The sequence below is a fragment of the Lepidochelys olivacea genome (genome assembly GCF_965140295.1).
Source record: "Lepidochelys olivacea isolate rLepOli2 genome assembly, chromosome: 7".
In the NCBI taxonomy this organism is placed as follows: Eukaryota; Metazoa; Chordata; order Testudines; family Cheloniidae; genus Lepidochelys; species Lepidochelys olivacea.
Genome location: NC_140417.1, coordinates 64,406,545 through 64,424,855, shown reverse-complemented (window position 1 = coordinate 64,424,855; position 18,311 = coordinate 64,406,545). Strand labels below are relative to the sequence as shown.

At 39.8% G+C, this 18,311-nt stretch overlaps 1 protein-coding gene across 7 annotated transcripts in view; it reads left to right on the top strand.

Moving 5' to 3' along the window:
- Positions 1 to 17,402, top strand: part of KCNMA1 (potassium calcium-activated channel subfamily M alpha 1) — an 841,792-nt gene extending 824,390 nt beyond the window's left edge. For 3 of the 7 annotated variants that reach the window (XM_084634499.1, XM_084634498.1, XM_084634502.1), the window contains 4 exons: positions 1,007 to 1,201; positions 4,574 to 4,692; positions 6,706 to 6,930; positions 17,020 to 17,142. In XM_084634499.1, the coding sequence (XP_084490625.1) occupies positions 1,007 to 1,201; positions 4,574 to 4,692; positions 6,706 to 6,930; positions 17,020 to 17,044 (564 nt within the window). In that variant the 3' untranslated portion in view covers positions 17,045 to 17,142. Of the gene's footprint in view, positions 1 to 1,006; positions 1,202 to 4,573; positions 4,693 to 6,705; positions 8,908 to 17,019 lie in introns of those variants that run through there. The other 4 variants (XM_084634503.1, XM_084634501.1, XM_084634497.1 and 1 more) reach the window with 3 other exon arrangements.
- The last annotated feature ends 909 nt before the right edge of the window (positions 17,403 to 18,311 follow it).

The following is an 18,311-nucleotide window of genomic DNA, read 5'->3' as shown; positions in this document are numbered from 1 at the left end:
TAGGCAATAAGGCAAGTCCTTTGCCCCCAAGAGATTTATATGAATCTTTTTCTCCTAATCTGCTTCATGATGCGCAAGTCTTCTAAAAACACTACATATCAGTAGGATTGGAAGTAATAGGGGCTGATTTTTGGTGGTGGTCGTTTTTTGAGTATTATGTTTTTAAACAGTGCATATTGTCAGCACACATTGTATAGTGTAGATATTTAACTGAGTATCTTTGAACTAAACCAGTATACTTTTAAATGAACTTGAAAGTCATTCATCTGGCATTAAATTAATATTTAAAATGTCCATTGTTTGCCTGACAGACAATGCTACAGATGCTGGCAAAATGTCAGTGTGGAGTAAATCTTCCCTAATAAACCACACTTACCCTATACCCTAGAGTTTTTTAAAAGGACCACCAGGATCCCAAACTCATCATACATTTATCTGGAATGAACTCAAAATGTTTAATTGATACATGCTTATGTCTGAACACTGTCAAGTCTCGTAATAAGATGTTTAGTGCAATATATCGGTTAGACTGCGAGAGTCCAGCCACAGTAATAAGTAATGACATTTGCAGCACAAAGGCAGCTCCCCAACGAATTGGTGACAAGTATAAAAAGGCAGTCTAGCCCGTGTAAGCTTGAAATGTGGTCTGAATTTTACAATTACATGTCCTAAAGCCTGTTATTAGACATGAAGGCAATGAGAAAGAAAGGAGTCATTGCATCACTACTAACACCAATTATAGGAAACATAAATCATTCAAATTTTTGTTCTTTAATAAAAATCAGCCTGAATTGGTGTTTAAAAGGCAGGATCTAGTGTAGGAGCCTAATGGGATAGAAGAAAATAGAGTAATTGGAGGCTGCTGTCTTTTCATTTTCTATGTAAAATTATTTGAAGAGACAGCCAAGAACTTTAAACAGCAGAAACCCAGAAAAGTTGTAATTTGGATGTCTTCAGTTGTGACTTTAATGGTGTTTGCTTAAAGAGCTTTCTTTTATCTCTGCAGACATACTTCAATGACAATATCCTCACACTGATACGGACGTTGGTAACAGGAGGAGCCACACCAGAGCTGGAAGCGCTGATTGCTGAGGAGAATGCACTGAGAGGAGGCTACAGCACGCCCCAGACACTTGCAAACAGAGACAGGTGTCGAGTTGCTCAGTTGGCTTTGTATGATGGGCCATTTGCAGACCTAGGGGTAAGATCATGAAAGAAAAGTAATATCAAGACAGCCGTTCCGTAACTGTTTCATCATCTGCTGAATTTTTAAAAAAATGTTTCCATAACAATGAACATGGTGTTCCTCTTTTTTAATTTCTCCCCTGAAAGCCATGGAGTCCACTTGAAATTTTGGGCAGATCTGGTGATATGTTGCTGCTCTCAATACCAAACTGCCCCTACCCTGATTAAGAAGCGGCTCTATAGGCTATGCAGGCTGAAACCAGAAACGACAATATACAAGAAATAATTTCTGTAAGGAGTTCCTCAGGTCCCTTCAGTTGCTGGATCCTCCATATCCACTCTGCTAATTTTTTTCAGAAAGACACTAACATTGCTTCATAGAGCCAGTCCCATTAAAAAAAACAAACCTGTAGTTCTTCACAGTGTCCAAAGGGATGGGTGAGACCGTTTGGATAAAATCAGGGCTGACCCCAAACCCTATTTCTAAAGATGAGCTCAACCTGAAACTTTGTGGTGATTTGATAGGCTTTTTTTAATTTGTGTGCCCCTGAACTTCCCGGTTTTGCTAAGACCATAAACATCAGCTTGAATATTCAGCAAGGAAGATTGTATTTTGTTGTTTCCAACCTATCTGAAATCCATACGTGCTAAAAATCATGTGAGAAACTCTTTTTCTGATTTTCCGATCCCAGTACCCAAAATGTAAAAAGCATCTAGACATATAGAGACATTTATTTGAACCAAACCAAATTGCAATACCTTGTAAATCTTGCTCATGCTTTTCCAAAGCATCCATTTCACCATTCATGGTGTTATAGGGTTGACCTTCATTGTAAATTAATCAAATTTTCTGTGATTTTCATGGAACACAGAACTCTCTTCTCCATGAACAGAACTGGTAAATGCAATCTTAAATCAATGGACAGGCTACAAAATTACACACACACAGCCAATCACCCATCTTTTACTGCAGAAGTCAGAGGAGGATGAAAAAAAGATTTTTAAACTCAAATCATCTCGATAGGATTAACAGATCCTTAATTTGAATGCTCAGATTAACAGTTAGGCAAGTAAAACAGCATTTGCCTGCCAAAGTGTTGATACTTGGGTAGTTAATTTCAGCCTACCTTGAATACCCATAAAATAACAATTAAAGTTATGTCTGCAATTTCCCTTATACAAATTCTGGAGTTGCTGCCATAAAAATGGCTGTTGTGTTCCACCTCTGAGCTGACTACATTTCACTGTTGAGTGAATAAGCCCCACTAGTATGTGGGTCATAGTCATACTGTTGCATTGGCCAACTGTCTGAAACTTTCATTCAGTTGGTCAAAGTAATAATTCTTCTTGAACATTTAATAAAATAACTAGAGCTACTAGGCAAAGGAAAGATGTGATCAAAGTCCAGAGAAGAGCAACAAAAAAGACTTAAGGTCTAGAAAACATGACCTATAAAGGAAGATTGAAAACATTAGGTTCTTTTAGTCTGGAGAAAAGAAGACCGGGGGGGACGGGACATGATAACAGTTTTTAAGTACATAAAAGGGTGTTACAATCAGGAGGCAGAAAATTTGTTCTCTTTAACCTGTGAGGCTATGACATGAAGTAAATGCAGCAAGGGCAGTTTATGTTGGACATTAGGAAAAACTTTCTGTCAGGGTAGTTAAGCACGGGGAAAAATTGCCTAGGGAGGTTGTGGAATCTCTTTCATTGGAGATTTTTTTAAGAGCAGGTTAGACTAACACCTGTCAGGGATGTTCTAGATAATACTTATTCCTGCTTTAAATGCAGGGAACTGGACTAGAAGACCTCTTGAGGTCTCTTCCACTCCTATGATTTAATGATCAAATGTTTGAAAGTGGGGATCAAGCCTTCAACCAAATGCTGCAACATTCAGCTAAGTTGGCCATTAAATTAAGTAACCTAAACGTATTTTATTTTCAAATACTAGAGAACATCTTTCAATCAGTAACTACAAATATTGTTGCAGCTCCAGCTCTACATTAAGTTAACATCCCCAGGAAGGTTACATTAGATAATATTAAGATTACTTTTTAGAAAGGATATAAACACTTACATTTCAGGGCATAAAACAGACACTAATTGATGGATTAGGAACTTTTGCTATTGTTAAGTTATTCTATCACTATCCACCATGCACCTCCCTTGGAAGTGCTCAAGATCGGCTATTGGACAAGACAGACCACTGGTCTGACGCAGTATGTCAATTGATACGTTGTTGTTCTATTCTGAGAGTTCCAAGACACTGGGATCCATGGCTATTTGACAAAACTGAATGAATTTGACATCATAACTGTACTGTAATTTTACTAAATACACATCCCATGCAAGAGTTATAATATGAATATTTTAGCGGTAGTCAATAGTGTGTCATGTGATGCAACAGAATTCTGGATTGTCTAAGTCACTGTACACTATTATAAACAGAGTCTTTATTCACAGGAGTTCTGTTCCAAGCTCTGCCACTGTCTTCAACAATCAGTGAACTTATCTGCAGAATGGGTATACTAATTACTTAAACTCACCCTACCTGTATTAGAAGTGCAATTAGAATTCTAATGCAAGATACCAGGACAACACCGAGTTAGGTCTTTGGAGGCTCTGTTGTTTATCCTGCCTCCATATAACTGCCCTTAACTAGCACCCTTCACTCATAGCTCTCAAAGTGTAGACAAGCAAACTGCAAAGAATTAATACCAATTATCAATATGGTACTGAGCTTGAACTTCAGCTGGAGTGCATCAGTGGAGCTAAGCCAATTTACAGTATCTGAAATCTGCCCCATCCATGTCTAAGAGCCAATGAATTATATCGACCCAAATGAAGCTTAATTGTTAACTCATGATAATCCAATGGATTACTTAAAGGGCAACTATTTTATTAGAGTCAATTAATTCAGTATTTCAAAGCAGAACTTGTGGGAAAATTTCCCCCTTCATCTCCATCATCTACAAATTATGCTTTTTGCAAGGTTCTAAAGCAGCACCACTTTGCTCTCCATACTGATTTTCTTTCACAACATGCATACTCCCAAAATTGGAGCAAAAAACACCACACATTCTTAATAATTATTTTGTTGAGACCATGTTTCTCTCAAATGATAGAACATCTATTCTCTGTCCCCAAACCTTATTCTTCTAGTTAAAATCAGAGTCACTCACTGATCGCAAGTTCCCATCAAATAAAATCACTGGGCAATAATATCCTATACATACACAGTTTTGCAATTCAACGTTTAGATTAGGGATTTTCTTGACTAATTGTTTCTCATCTGTGACAGGTAAACAACAGATTGTGATTCTGTGCCAAAGTGTGAAACAGACTGAAAATACTCCCCCCCACACACACGCTTTGTTTTGTCTCCTAGGATGGTGGTTGTTATGGAGATCTGTTTTGTAAAGCACTGAAAACATACAATATGCTTTGTTTTGGAATTTACCGATTGAGAGATGCACATCTAAGCACACCTAGCCAATGCACTAAACGGTATGTCTAGACTTTTACTTCTCTTGCTGATTATGCTTCATTCTTCCTGCTGTGGACAATCCAGATGCCTTGTACAGGGCACAAATAATGTTTAAACAATTTTCTCCATTCCCCAACCACTTTCTATATCACTGTGACATGAATACCTCTTCCAATTCTTTGGTGAGCCTTAGTGGAACTCTAACCAATTCAAGCCATACCACAGAATATTGTTTTATTTGTCTTTTTTAAGTTGACAAAAATGAAGTGGCAATGTAGCCATGGTGGTTACACAGACAAGGTGGGTGAGGAATATCTTTTATTGGCCCAACTTCTGTTGGTGAAAGATACATGCTTTTGAACTCTTCTAATGACGTGGCAATTTAAATGCTCAGACAGCACCATATCTTTAATTGTATCCTTACTTAGTCTCATTTATGATAACCCAACATATTCTACTCACAATTGCGGGAGGTGGGGGAGGACTTTACTGTTTGCTACATTTAATCAGCAGTAAATTAGTGTCATTAATATAGTCCTGATGATGTTCTAACCTGCTTTATTACATAAATTTAACCTCTTCTGTACTTAGATAGTGGCCACAGTTTTCTCTGTGATGGGGCTCAGACTGTGAGAAGCACTGTTCTCGGAGCAATATCATATTGCATAACTGACATCCTCAGTAAAACTTTCCCATCGGTTTCCTATTTCGGATAGTTGCATTTTCTCATCATTTCCTTCAGTTAATGGATCAAGACTTGGGGATCTATATGGTTTTCGTTGCACAGAAGCCATCTTAATGCAATATTCTGATTGCACAAAGACAACATTTCCATGGGTTTCAGTGGGAGCAGGATCTGGGCCAATGTATGCATCAAATATTCACTTTGGCCATCAGTTTGCTAAGCTTCTATGAGTAGAGGGTTTTACCTTACTAAACAATAACCACATCATAAAAACCCCACTGTAACTGGCCCTAATCTGCACATTCACAAATGCTGCAGAAAGACTCACCACTGAATGGGTAAGGCAAACAAGCAACCCTATCACCCTCTGAGGTGGTTCCTCCTACTTTAGACTTGGGACATCTTGGATAGAGCAGGGCAGTGAAACTTTGATTGTCACTTTACTGATTGCTAGCTCTTCTGTGGATAAGCAAAATACTTCAGTCTCCAAGACTGCCAAGCCAGATCTTTCAAAAGCACTAAATTCACTTGGAGAAAAAAAAATTGGTAGGGCCAAATTGTGGCATTCTTGATCAGTTTTTAATGATTTAAGCAAAAAATTCCCATTTACTTACATAAAATGCTTACTGAATAGTTGTGGACTGAGTAAGGCGTCAGTCTACAATTATCAGTCACGTAAAAGAAAAAAAACATAATTCTGCTCTTGGATACAGCTTGGGGCCTGCCTTGTGAAGTCAGTGAGCACCACGTGCATGCAGAATTTCACTGAGAGAGTTTGTAAGCTACCCTTGCCTTGCACAGAGTTGTTTGACGTTGTGAAGCTTCAGGTTAATTGGCAGTTTTTGTTTGCATCTGCAAATGTAGGTGTTGATTTTCTTGCATTTATAAATACACCTAAAGATCATGGAGACAATGTTTAGCCTTACTGCAGTGTTTATTAATATATTTTTCTATACACATTCATTGCAAAAGAACATTTTTTTTTTCCTCTAGTGCTCCTTGACAGTACTTAAATAGACCACCATGGACCACACATGTAATGCCCTCACTTCAGCAATTATTTAAATGTTTTTGCTAGTGCATTACTGCTGGTTCTTGAGGACGTTAACTCCCCCACCAATGTATCAGCAAGGTGGTAGAATGAGTTCCAAAGGTGAGAATATTTGGTTCAGAAGCCGCCACTGATTGTGGCAGCCTGACACGGGTGGTCTGTGAGTAGATTGCCAGGTTGTTATACAAACTAAATATGTATTACAACTAAGGAGGTAGAAGTGCAAAATTTCAGATAAATGTTTCTAGAGGAGATTTTAATGCAAATCTAAAGCCACTTTCTTTTTTGCTTTTCTAGCTATGTTATCACAAACCCACCCTATGAGTTTGAGCTTGTGCCCACAGACTTGATCTTCTGTTTGATGCAATTTGATCACAATGCTGGCCAGTCCCGGGCCAGTCTCTCTCATTCCTCCCATTCTTCGTACTCCTCCAGCAAAAAGAGCTCATCGGTTCACTCTATCCCATCGACAGCAAACCGACAGAACCGCACCAAGACTCGGGACTCCCGGGAAAAACAGAAGTATGTGCAAGAAGATAGACTTTGATATGTGTACCCACCCCTACCGTGTGTGAAACTTGCATCTGCCACCCTTTCCCCCCAGTTGGCGTTTCCCTGTTTTCCTATGGAGTTCTTCTCCCTCCTTTTTTGTACTCATATTTTACATATCTATGACAGTGTGCATGTGATTATCATTTTTATTTCACCACCATAAAACCCTTAAGCACAACAGCAACAAAGCAGACGGACCAAAAGTTATTTATGATGCTAAGGGGGGAAAAAACCTAAACCCATAGGCATGCCAAAAACATAAATAACTCACCGTAGCACCTACTCTACATATCAGAAGATAGAATGTGTTTAGCATGAACACTTGATGTCAGAGTTACACAAAGTTAGTTATTTAATGCAGAAGTGTTGCTGTATTGGGGTTTTTGTTAAAACATACACAAGAAGTTAGTACCTTTATTTGAAGCTTGGAAGGCTTACCCACTGAAAAAAACAAACTACTGATTGTTTCGCTGAAATAGCATAAGGCTTTCACCCTTTGTAGAGATTATTAAGCACCTGCTCTATACCAAAGTAACAGCATCAGAGACTTGTATAAGGACGTTATACTGTCCTTTTAGAGAGAACATCTCCTCCCTTTAACGCTGAAATTTTCTGGGCAAGGAGTTGTAAAACTCTAAGTTTAAAAAAAAGTGTCTAATAGCATGTTAAATTATTATTCTTTCTATTTATACTGCCATATGAGTAGCTACATTTTCGTTCACTTTTGACATTTGGGATGAAAAGCCATATGTTTCTTGGATGTAAGTCATTAAAAACTGCTTTCCCAGTACTTTTACATCTTTGAAAGGTAACTAATTCACCTTATGTACAGAGAAGAGAAAGTATTTTTCAGTATCATCCCCTAAGCATCAGTCTTCAGGGGACTTTACCTCCTGATGGTAGTTTAACTTTGTCAAGTTTGGTATAGACCCTTCATTAAATGTCCTAATTAATAGGAAGAAATCCTGGACTGTGTTCTGGTTTGTGAAGGGTGCATGCCAGCAATGCCCCACACACATTAACCTATATGTATTCCCAAACCCAGTAGTGGCTACTCATGGACTAGAGTGGAGCAGAAGGAAAGATGCTGTGTGCTAGGTTGCTCCTAACCACAATATTGGAGGAGTACTATAATATTTGCAGTGCAGCCGCTGTACTTGCCAGAATTTGGATTGCTTACCAGTTATTCAGTTAGCTAAGCTAAAGTTGTGGCAGAAAATTAAGATAGAAAGCCACAAAAATGTATTTTTCAAACCTGTTTTAAATGCTCTGGGGAAAAGGATGCCATGAAATCATATCACCTACTTCATTTGTGCCTGGCTGCCCAGCACAGAAGGTGTATCTCTAGGAAACATATGCAAGAGGAGGAGTCGCATGGTAGCTGCCAAACAGCAAGAGGTGTTTTTATGGTTAGTGCTGTTTTTTCCCCTCTCTTCTCCCCAAGCATGGTAATTTTGGAGCTTTGCTTGCTGTGTGAATCAACAATGAAGTCAAGCACTTTTACTGACAAAACCTGGTATGGTACAACTGGGGCTACCCACAGTGCAGCATTAAGAATAATGATTGGAATGAGAAATGTATGTGTGTGTGTGTGTGTAATCAAATGCAGCTGCAAGTCTGATCAGGCGAAGGTATTTCAAATTATGTTTGTCCCTCATCCCAAAAATCCTTGTATATGAAGACAAATTCAGGTATTCTTTGAAAACAGTTATGAAGGTTTGCCCTAAGAACACTCATAACTACAAGGCTGTGCCAGTTAAAGTGCTCAACAGGAAATTTGACAGTTTAAAAGCATTGTAAAACTTACATAGCTTACTTCTCTTTCTAAAGTGCAACAAGGATGAATAGAATGGGCCAAGGTATGACAATTAATGGTTCTGCATGACCTAGCAACTGCTGTGGGTTTCCTTCTATAACCTTGTCCTTGTGAAAACTTGTGGAATTAAAAAAAAAAATGAGAAACTTTATTCAGTTATTGGTTTATTTTTTTAATTCTTTTGCTTTTTTTCCCCTAAATCAAAAGTAAAACTGGCTGCTGCTGCTGTTGCTCAACCCTATTTTATTTTTATCCTCTCACCTGCTTGCCTTTTAATTGCACGTGTCCACTACTAAACATCTAACCACCTGCAGAGTAAAAATGTTTACCTATTGCAGACATCATTTTAACTTGCCAAATCCTCATTTCCATTCCACTTTTCTCCCACACCCTTTAACCAAGTTCATGAACATTTTATTTGTTAGCAGCTTTCACATGCTTTTCTGTTACCATTTCATCTCTTTGACTAGGGAGTTAATATGGAATCGGTTGTCACAGACTTCTATGCATGCACAATTATGCAAGTACTGTTTTTCAAATATGATCATTTCTGTCTTAGACAGAAAGCGATAGACAATTAGAGAACCAATTTGTCCACTTTGGGAACAGAGCAGAAAATGAAACACTAAATATGAGATCCTCCATGGCCTTACTAAGGACTAATTCTCCATGGGAATTTTGCCTCAGGCAGAAGGAGTGAAAAAGGACTTGAGGACTGGGCCAAATACATTTTTATTGCTGTCAATATACAGCATGTTGAATCATATATAGGAAACTATGAGGATTTTTTTTTACAGTGGTCTACAGAGACTATTGTCCTTTGTATATGACAAATACTGGAGTGTTTAAACCAGATTGGGGCTCTCTAGCCTCAAAAATATTTTATAACATTTTCAATGACACTATGGAAATTTTCTATCACCCCAGAGATCTAGAGCTACCCAAAGTCAAGAATTGCTGTCACCCTCGATTTCTAACTGCTACTCCTGGTAAACGCATTGTTTTCTTTTACAAATATAAGGACCACATTAACTATTGGTGTAAGACGGCATAACTCCATTGATTTAAGCTGAGTTATGGCAACATTAAACAAATTTGTCCCAGAATATATACATAAAAATGTTTGGTTTAAAGTACTCTGCTCCACCCCAAAGGTGAAAAATTGTATAAAAGGTAGAAGATTGCAATGTTGTGTGTCTTGTATTTGAAACTCTGGTTAAAGAATACTCCTGTAAAGGAAAAGCCAGAGGGAGTTGTATTCCTACAGGAACAATTACGTGAAACTCTCAGGTTTCTATGGTAACAGGCCTTTCCATGGTTCAGATATTGAGCTTGTTTAGGTGCTTTCTGTAAATTTCGTAGTATTTGCTGTACTCTCTCTTTCCCCCATAGCAAGTTAGGCACATAAGCCCACCAAATATGAAAGTGCCCCATCCATTATACCCAGGGGTGAAAGTAAGGCGGTACGGGCCAGTACGGCGTACCGGTAAAAAGTGGCCGCCTGTACCAGCCCGTACCACTGACTTTAAAGCACTGCCGGGGTTGCTACCGGCAGGGCCGCCGCCAGGGGATGGGGTGGGGTGGGGGGCACAAAAGGGGCAGTGACGTTAAAGTGCTGCCGCGGCAAAAAGACCTACTTAAAGTGCTGCCTGCCCCTTTTGCCACGCCCCCACCCTCCCCCGGCTGCCAACAGTGGGGCGGGGTGGCAAAAGGAGCAGCTATCCTGGGCCCTTTACGTCACCGCTGGTGGCACGGGTGGGCTGGCTGGGGGACACTGCCCCCCCAGCCCAGCCCCTTCCGGGAGTGGGGGTAAAGCTGCCCCTTCCCCAGTACCGGTAAGAGAGAAATTTTACTTTCACCCCTGATTATACCACTACCTTGCAAAAACTGAGATTTCCTTCCTATTCTGCATTGCCAACTGGAGTCCGAATAACTTGTATCATGCTATAAAAAAGTAATTATTAGGTACCAATGTGCATCCATTAGGCTGACAGACAAAGGGCCAAGATCCTGACACTGGCTGAGCAGGCCTCCACTGCCCCTGAAGTCAGCAGGCCCAACCTTCCCTGCCCTGTAAAGGCAAAGCTGCCATTAACACCAGAGGGAATTAAACACATCTGCTCCCCAACACATCATTTTTTTACAAATGTGTGTGTGTGCAAGTTTGTATCATCTATTCAACCATTAGCGGAGTCCTTCAAACCTTGTAGTATATTTGCAAGGAGAGCTGTATTAGAACCAGTCAAAAAAATTCACAACTAATGAGAGCAGTTTCACCAAGCTGCAAATTGATTATCATAAAATACTCCCCTGCCAAACTAACAATCCTGGGTGGGTGGGGAAACTTCTAGTATTTCCTAGTTAGGAAGCAACTGCATGCAAGATTGTCTAACACCACAATATAATTTTAAGTAGGCTGCCTATATTGTTACCTTTTTGTTATGCTCTTAGCTGTTTTTTTTCTGTATCAGCTGCGAAAATATTTTGCTTTAACACATTAGCTCCAAACCACAGCTTGCAACAAGAGTATGCTCTGAATTACCCTCTATGGCTGTACAGTATCTTCCTTGCCTCACCTCTGGGGATGGAGTCTTCTGAAGGCATACTCATGGATTTAGGGTTTAGCACTTTCACAACTAAAAGTGAACACGCCAACATAACCACAATCATCATTGCCAGTCCCTCACACCATATGCTAACTAAATATGGGTGAACCCTGAATGGGTCCATTCATGTAACACACTTGAATCACATTTTTCAGGGTCAATTTGAAGCAGATGGCATCAACCCCAGGCTCATTTGGGGGAATCCACTGATCTCAAGCCTCCTAAGAAACCTAATGCCCAGACACCACTCCCCCCCCCCACTTCCCTTCCACCTACCTTTGTAGTCTTCCAGAGGGTCTGCTTCCCCTAGCCCCTGGCCCGGGGGTGGTGGTGGTCTCCAGGAAGTATCACTTTTCCATGGCAGGTGATGTTTTTTAAAGGGCCTGTAGCAAAGGAAGCAGGAAGTGCCCCCAAGTTAGAACATTGGACATGCCCTTGCAGCGCCACAATAATAAGAATTCTGAGGTATTCCATGTTTGCCAGCTACTGTGCTGGGGATTCTGGGACATCTACCTCCCTGGCCCAGCTGCCAGAGCAGTAGCGTGTTCCCCACTATACTACAAGGGGTGGGGGGGGAGTGAGACACACCTATCTGAAGCGTATTTGGATTTGGCTTGGCCGGGGGGGTAGCCGCTTAAGCAGCCACCAAGCTGTAGAACCTGCTGTGAGCTAAGGGGCTATTCTGCACTCCCTGGAGACTGAAAAGTGGGTCAGCAGGCATTGTTAAGGAACATAAAGGGGTAAGACCACTCTACCTTGACAGCGTCAACACTCAAATATCAGCGTCTGCAGTGTATTTTATTGGAGGTGGCATCAGGGGCTGTTTCTAACTAGCTCCCCAGTTGACGCCCCCTCTCCCCCCCGCCTTCAAGCTACTGATGTAGTGAGATTGCACACGCTCCTCTCCCCACACACAACATATTCTGTAAGACTGGCTATGGGCCAGGATGCTCAGCTGCTGTGTGCTACAGCATTTTCTTTTATATGACTCCCAGAAACATTAGGGAAAACTTTTATCATTGAAAATTCCTTTTACACAGGTACATACATCTTGCAGGTGAGTGTGGTGTTCAGTGTCTTTAATAAAACCCATGTCCCAGCCAAAGGACACTCAGGAACAACAATAAAAGTTAGTCTCTGGGTGAATGGTGTGAGGCAACAGACCTAATCTGAACACCAATCCGTAACCAAAATCAAAAAGTGGTTTTGGTTTGCGAAAGTAATTGTATTATTTTTCTTCAAAATTAAAAAGGCCATAGTTGCTCATGTTTCTATAGCAAGCTGATCACTAGTTAGGGGCAAGAAGAAATCCGCCCCAAACTATTATGTGTATTAGGGAACTTTAGGCCTCCCTGCGAAACGCTCACTACTATAGGCCATTGGACTTGGTTTTGTATGGCAACTGTTATTAAATCTGAGGTGCTTAGATAAAGGGCCATATACACAGATGTCTAGCTAGATTTAAGACTCAGCACACACCTGAAGAACATCCCCATGTGGAACTGTGAGACAGGGAAGAATAATTGACTTGCCCAAGGTTACACAAGAAGTCTATGGTGAGAACTGAACTCAGATCCCCCAGGTCCTGTACTTTAACCACTAACCTAGCCTTTCTCCCCACTTTTGTTAGCCTTACACTATTATAAATGTTCTTCAGGCCAATGCCAGAGGCACGAATGGAAAAATACCATGAGAAAGCCTGGTCTTATGAAATTGCCAGCCCACCTGAGCAGAGCCAAAGGGTTCTGATAGCTTTGGATGAGACCTGTAGGTGCTTTATCTGAACCAAATGTGAGGGCTGTCACCAGTTCTATGCTACAGCTAAAAGTAAAGCTACCTTCAGTCTTTTGTCACAATAAAATGGTCTCCCTTAAAGAGGCAGCATTTGCTCTGAGTAGCCATGCAGTGGGTATTAGTCTCAGACCCCACTGTGCAGCAACTGTGGGAAATGTTTAATGGAAGCCAATGTGTTTTATGTAGCTAGATTTCATTATTAATAAAAGAAATTTGTATTTTAAGCACTAGACTCCAGAAATAGCTGTTTCGATAGAGCAAGGTCCTTGGGAACATGAAAATAGCCCTTTTGCCTTCACTGGGATTACTCACAGACTTAGAGCTATAACCTTGCTGAACTGAGGGTTTGCAACACATTTCTGACTCCTAATTTTCTTATTGCCCTTTTCTGCATATTACATAGACCCTTTCTAAGTGGCTGTTTCCTTTACGGGTGCTGGTAGCCCTTTAAAAAAAAACCCTAGCATTTCATAGCAGAGGTAAATCCTTTCTGTGCCATGCCACAAGACAGTGCTGTTTTGGCCTGAGTTCATAGAGCATACAGGGTTCTTTAAACAGGACCTACAAAATCATTCCCCTGCCGCCCCAAGGCTCTCACTTAGACAAATGTGACACATGGACAAATGTTCAAGTGCCAAGAAGTGCCACATCATTAGTGGAGAACTCAATATATGAAGACTTCTGAAAGGAGAGGATATTATGGATGGATTTAAGGAAAGGCAAGGTGTGTCATTTACGGAGAGCAGGAGGCTGTTCCAAGCACAAAGTGATTGTGAAGCCAAAACTGAGAGAAATCAAAGAAAAAATATAACGACTGAGAGAGGGTGTAGGATGAGATGAGAGCAGAATAGTACAGAGGCCTGAAGATAAGGCTGAGCAGAGCTTGAACCAGTTCTGAAGGAGAGAGAAAGTGGCTTTCAAGGCAGTCCGGCCATAATTTGGTCAGAGAAGGAAGATGATCTGAGCAGCAAAGACATAAAAGGTAAGGAGCTGATGAGTCCCAGGACCTGAAACGAGAGGACCATGCAAGGGTCAGAGTTTCAGCATTAAGGAGTGATGGAATTAAAAAGCAAAAAAAAGGAACGTACAAGTAGTTTTCTATATTTTATATACAGAATGAATGCAAAAGGGAATTGACAGTGTCTGTACTTTTAAAGGTCAGCATGAATTGTACCGTGAAGACTAATATATTAGCAATTACCTAGTGTAGCTGTTGCAAATTTCAGGGAAAGCTGGGTAGATGGAAAAGCTTTTCATCTGCTGCTGGAAGGAGAGGGGACACAGTTCATCCTCGTCCTTCGCACCACCACCATTTCCTCCTTCTGACACCAGGCGATTGAAATAACTTTCACCAAGTTCTCTTTGTAAACAAAGTGTGTGAGCGGTATGCAAAAAAGTCAGATAAAAGTACACAGTGCTTAACTTGCCTCAAAATCATTTAAAACACAAACCATTTGAAAACTGTTAGTTTGAAATTGTTTGTGAGATCTTGCAAGGCTTTTAAAACATGATAACCATCACACTTTACACCTCTCTGAAAGGTTAGTTTAATCGTAGATCACACAAAATTGGTTTCCACAAATGCATAATGGTTCATGTGTCACACTTGAACTAAATGGTTTTTTAAATGGAGCTGAAATTATTTTGATGTGTACACATTCCCAGATTTTTTCCCCTACACCCTTTCGTAAACCAGCCCACATCAGGCTTTTCCTTAAAGTCTCATTAATAATTCAAATGTTCTGATGACTTTAAAAGATCTATGGAATTGAAGCTTTTTTTAAAAAAAAATACTGCTTGACAAAAAGATAAATGAATGTAGAAAGAAGCAGTAGGAGTCTGGCAAGCTGTAGATCATTTCAGAACAGATTGTAACTTTATCATTCTGTCAGGAAGAATAATTTAAAGCACTTAATCAGTTAGCTTCACTGTGCAGGATGTAACATTAGGAATTCCTATCGTTCAATCTGTTCAAATCAAAGGGAGCTTAATTATAATAGGTAAGGGGGGGGGGACTGAACATTGTTCAGACTCAGACAACTTTACTGGGGAAGGGAATAAGCACCCTGACCTGCAATGAGTATGACTTTTTAAAAGGATCTAAGATGACAGGAGAAAACAATGTATTAGCCTTGACTTGCCTTCAATGGCAAGGCATTAATAACTGCTTTTATAATCGCTTAAGGTTTTAATTAAAAGCTCTAAAAGAATACACAAGCATCGAATCCACTAGAAAAAAATTTCAGACATGGATGGATGTCTACTGATAGGTACCCAAAAGCTGTAACCATTGCGTGCTCGGCACTTCTGAAAGTCTGCCCACCTATTTAGGCACCTAAAGTTAGGCATCCATGTTTGAAAATGTTGTCCTTATTTCCTGCTGTTCCATCTGAATAGCATCATCTCTGCTTCCTCTCCTGAACTCTTTAGTGTTCCTGTGCTTTTTTTTTTTTTTTTTTAAAACAGCCACCACATTCCAGTCCAGGCTGCATTTCCATGATGAGCAAAGTGTTAGTTTGTATAATACACTCTGGCAGTGAAGTCTGGGGGAATCCCCTTTGGGAGGAAAGGGCCACATAAATGTAAGCCCACCATCAACATAAGAAACAAGAATACATAAACACCACCCACATATGCTGTAATTAAATTCCATCCCTAGGGCCAATCCCCTCATTTATTTCAGGGGAAAACAAAAGAGTGGGGAAAGGAGAGGTATCACACAAAAATGCTTCCCTGTAATTAAGAAGTGACTTTAGCAGCTCTGCTCTATAAACAATTTAAGGAAAAAGTCTAGTTATATTTAGGATTTTCTCATACAGGACTTTTAACAAGTTTTATTCACAGCTGAGCAGTGCAAGGGGTGCATCTACCACAGCGGAGACATCAAAGTCTTATGCAAGTAAACAGCAAACTGCACTTTTTTGGTCTCTCAATATTCCCCCACTCCCTCAAATTTCAACTCTAAAATTGTTACTATATTCATGCAAATGGATACTGAACACAGAGAAAGGAAAAGCCTCCCCATTTCTCTTCCCATTCTTTGCCTGTTGGTCCCCCCGCTTCATCTCCCATGCTTCCATTCACCATTCATTCATTCCATTTAGACTAATGTAATATTGGGGCTGGCACCTGGCCCAGTCATCTGAACCATCTGTATCTGTATACAATGGGATAGTTCAGCAGCACTCAAGCAGCCAGGTTGACAATATCAAAACATTGGCCATGACATCCAGGAACATACCCAGTCCCCACTTTGAACCTCTTTGTATTCTAGTGCCAAACCCCGAGGAAGGATCTGAAATATTTCCCACATCACTAACATGGTTTTTCAGATTCATCCAGAAATTACTGAATTTCTAGTAAGGGCTGGAAGCAGAAGTGCGAGAAATCATGGGCTTGTATGTGCCAGTTGTGCAGACCCATGAGGTTCAAATGGTTCAGAGAAATCTGAATTTTCAGGTACGTCCGTGAACCAAACAAACCTCCCAAACATTAGGAGAGTATCCCAGCACTAACCACATTATGCTCCCAGCTTCTAATTTCATCCTTTTTATTTCTGATAATAGCTTAGCATACTTTAAAAATCTCGTACATTCAAACAACCCAGCAAGCTGCCAGTTTTCTTTAACCCTTTACTACCAACCCTGTAAACATCATCTTCTCCTTTTATAATATGTGTTCTCAGGTGTATTAATCTACCACACTCTGCTGCTAGCAATTATTCAATGTTACCCTCTATTGATTGCCTTTCGTCTATGAACTTTACTGACTGCTTTTTGCACTGCACTAATTAAACTTCTCATTTTCCCTCCTTGTTCTGTCTCTATCCATTTTGCTCTTTAGCAGAAAAGAAATGGTTTACAGATGAGCCGGATAATGCATATCCCAGAAACATTCAAATCAAGCCCATGAGCACTCACATGGCCAATCAGATCAATCAGTATAAATCTACAAGCAGCTTGATACCACCAATCAGAGAAGTTGAAGATGAATGTTGACTCACAGGAGGCCAGAACTATTTTTTTAAAAGCCTGACAAACTTCATGAATGGTGATGTGACATTTATTCCTCTTACATGCCGACCCACTCGTGGAAAAGTTATGAAGGGCGAGTGTTATGGAAAACTAAAGTAGACAGATCTTTGTTTGTCTGCCTTTAATATTGCTTCCATGTATTTTGGAAACTATTTCATTTATAAATGAACATAATCAAAAATAGTCATGTATAGCCTCTAGCATTTTAAATTATTTTTATTTATTAGAAAGAAAATATATTTTTCTTTTTTTCATCGTCAGGTTTTTTTCCCCCCCTTAAAACAGCTGCATATGTGGCCAGACTCCTAAAAAAATTTTTTTTTAAATCTGCTCTTGCTATCTCTCATCTTTGAGGAGAAAGATGGTCACAATTATGAGGAAATGTAACCAAGGGAGATAAATAATATATTAAAAAATACAAGATCCAACTTGTATTTTAATAAATCAAAAAAAGAACAGTTCACCAACATGTTTCTTTACTGGAGACTATGTATTTTGTTCAGCATTGACACCAGCTCTTAATAAACTGAAACATATTTATTTTCAAAGCTGAAAGTCATATTTTTGTAGAATTAACATTCTTTCTGAACTATTCATCGTTTTATTATCATATACAGCGAAGACCTTCCTAACGATCATCTTAAGTACCGGTAAATTTAAGGTCAAAAACAACCAAAACCATGCATTGGTAACTTTCTATGACAATAGGGTAGTGAACATTAGTGTAAAACAAAGGGCATGCAGATAAGAATCTCATAGTGGCACTTTCTTATAGGTTGCAAAATGTGCAATTCTGCTTTGCTTCATGTTGCATATTATCAATCAGCATTTGCCGACTCATGGAGTTCAACCTTGGAAAATCCTCTTCTTTTGCCAGGTTTCTGAGTATTTTAATGCAGGGTGTCTAAACAGTACATCAGATCATGATATTCTAAACTCACTCATCTACTATATTAAACTGAGTTCTTGTTTAAAACTACTGGAGTTGGGCCTGAACCAAACTTTATCTGAGCCAAACACTCCTTGAAATGTGGCAAAGTTTGGGTCCATAGCACACTTTTGCTGATGGCCCATGTTTCAGCAACAGATAGAATCAAATGC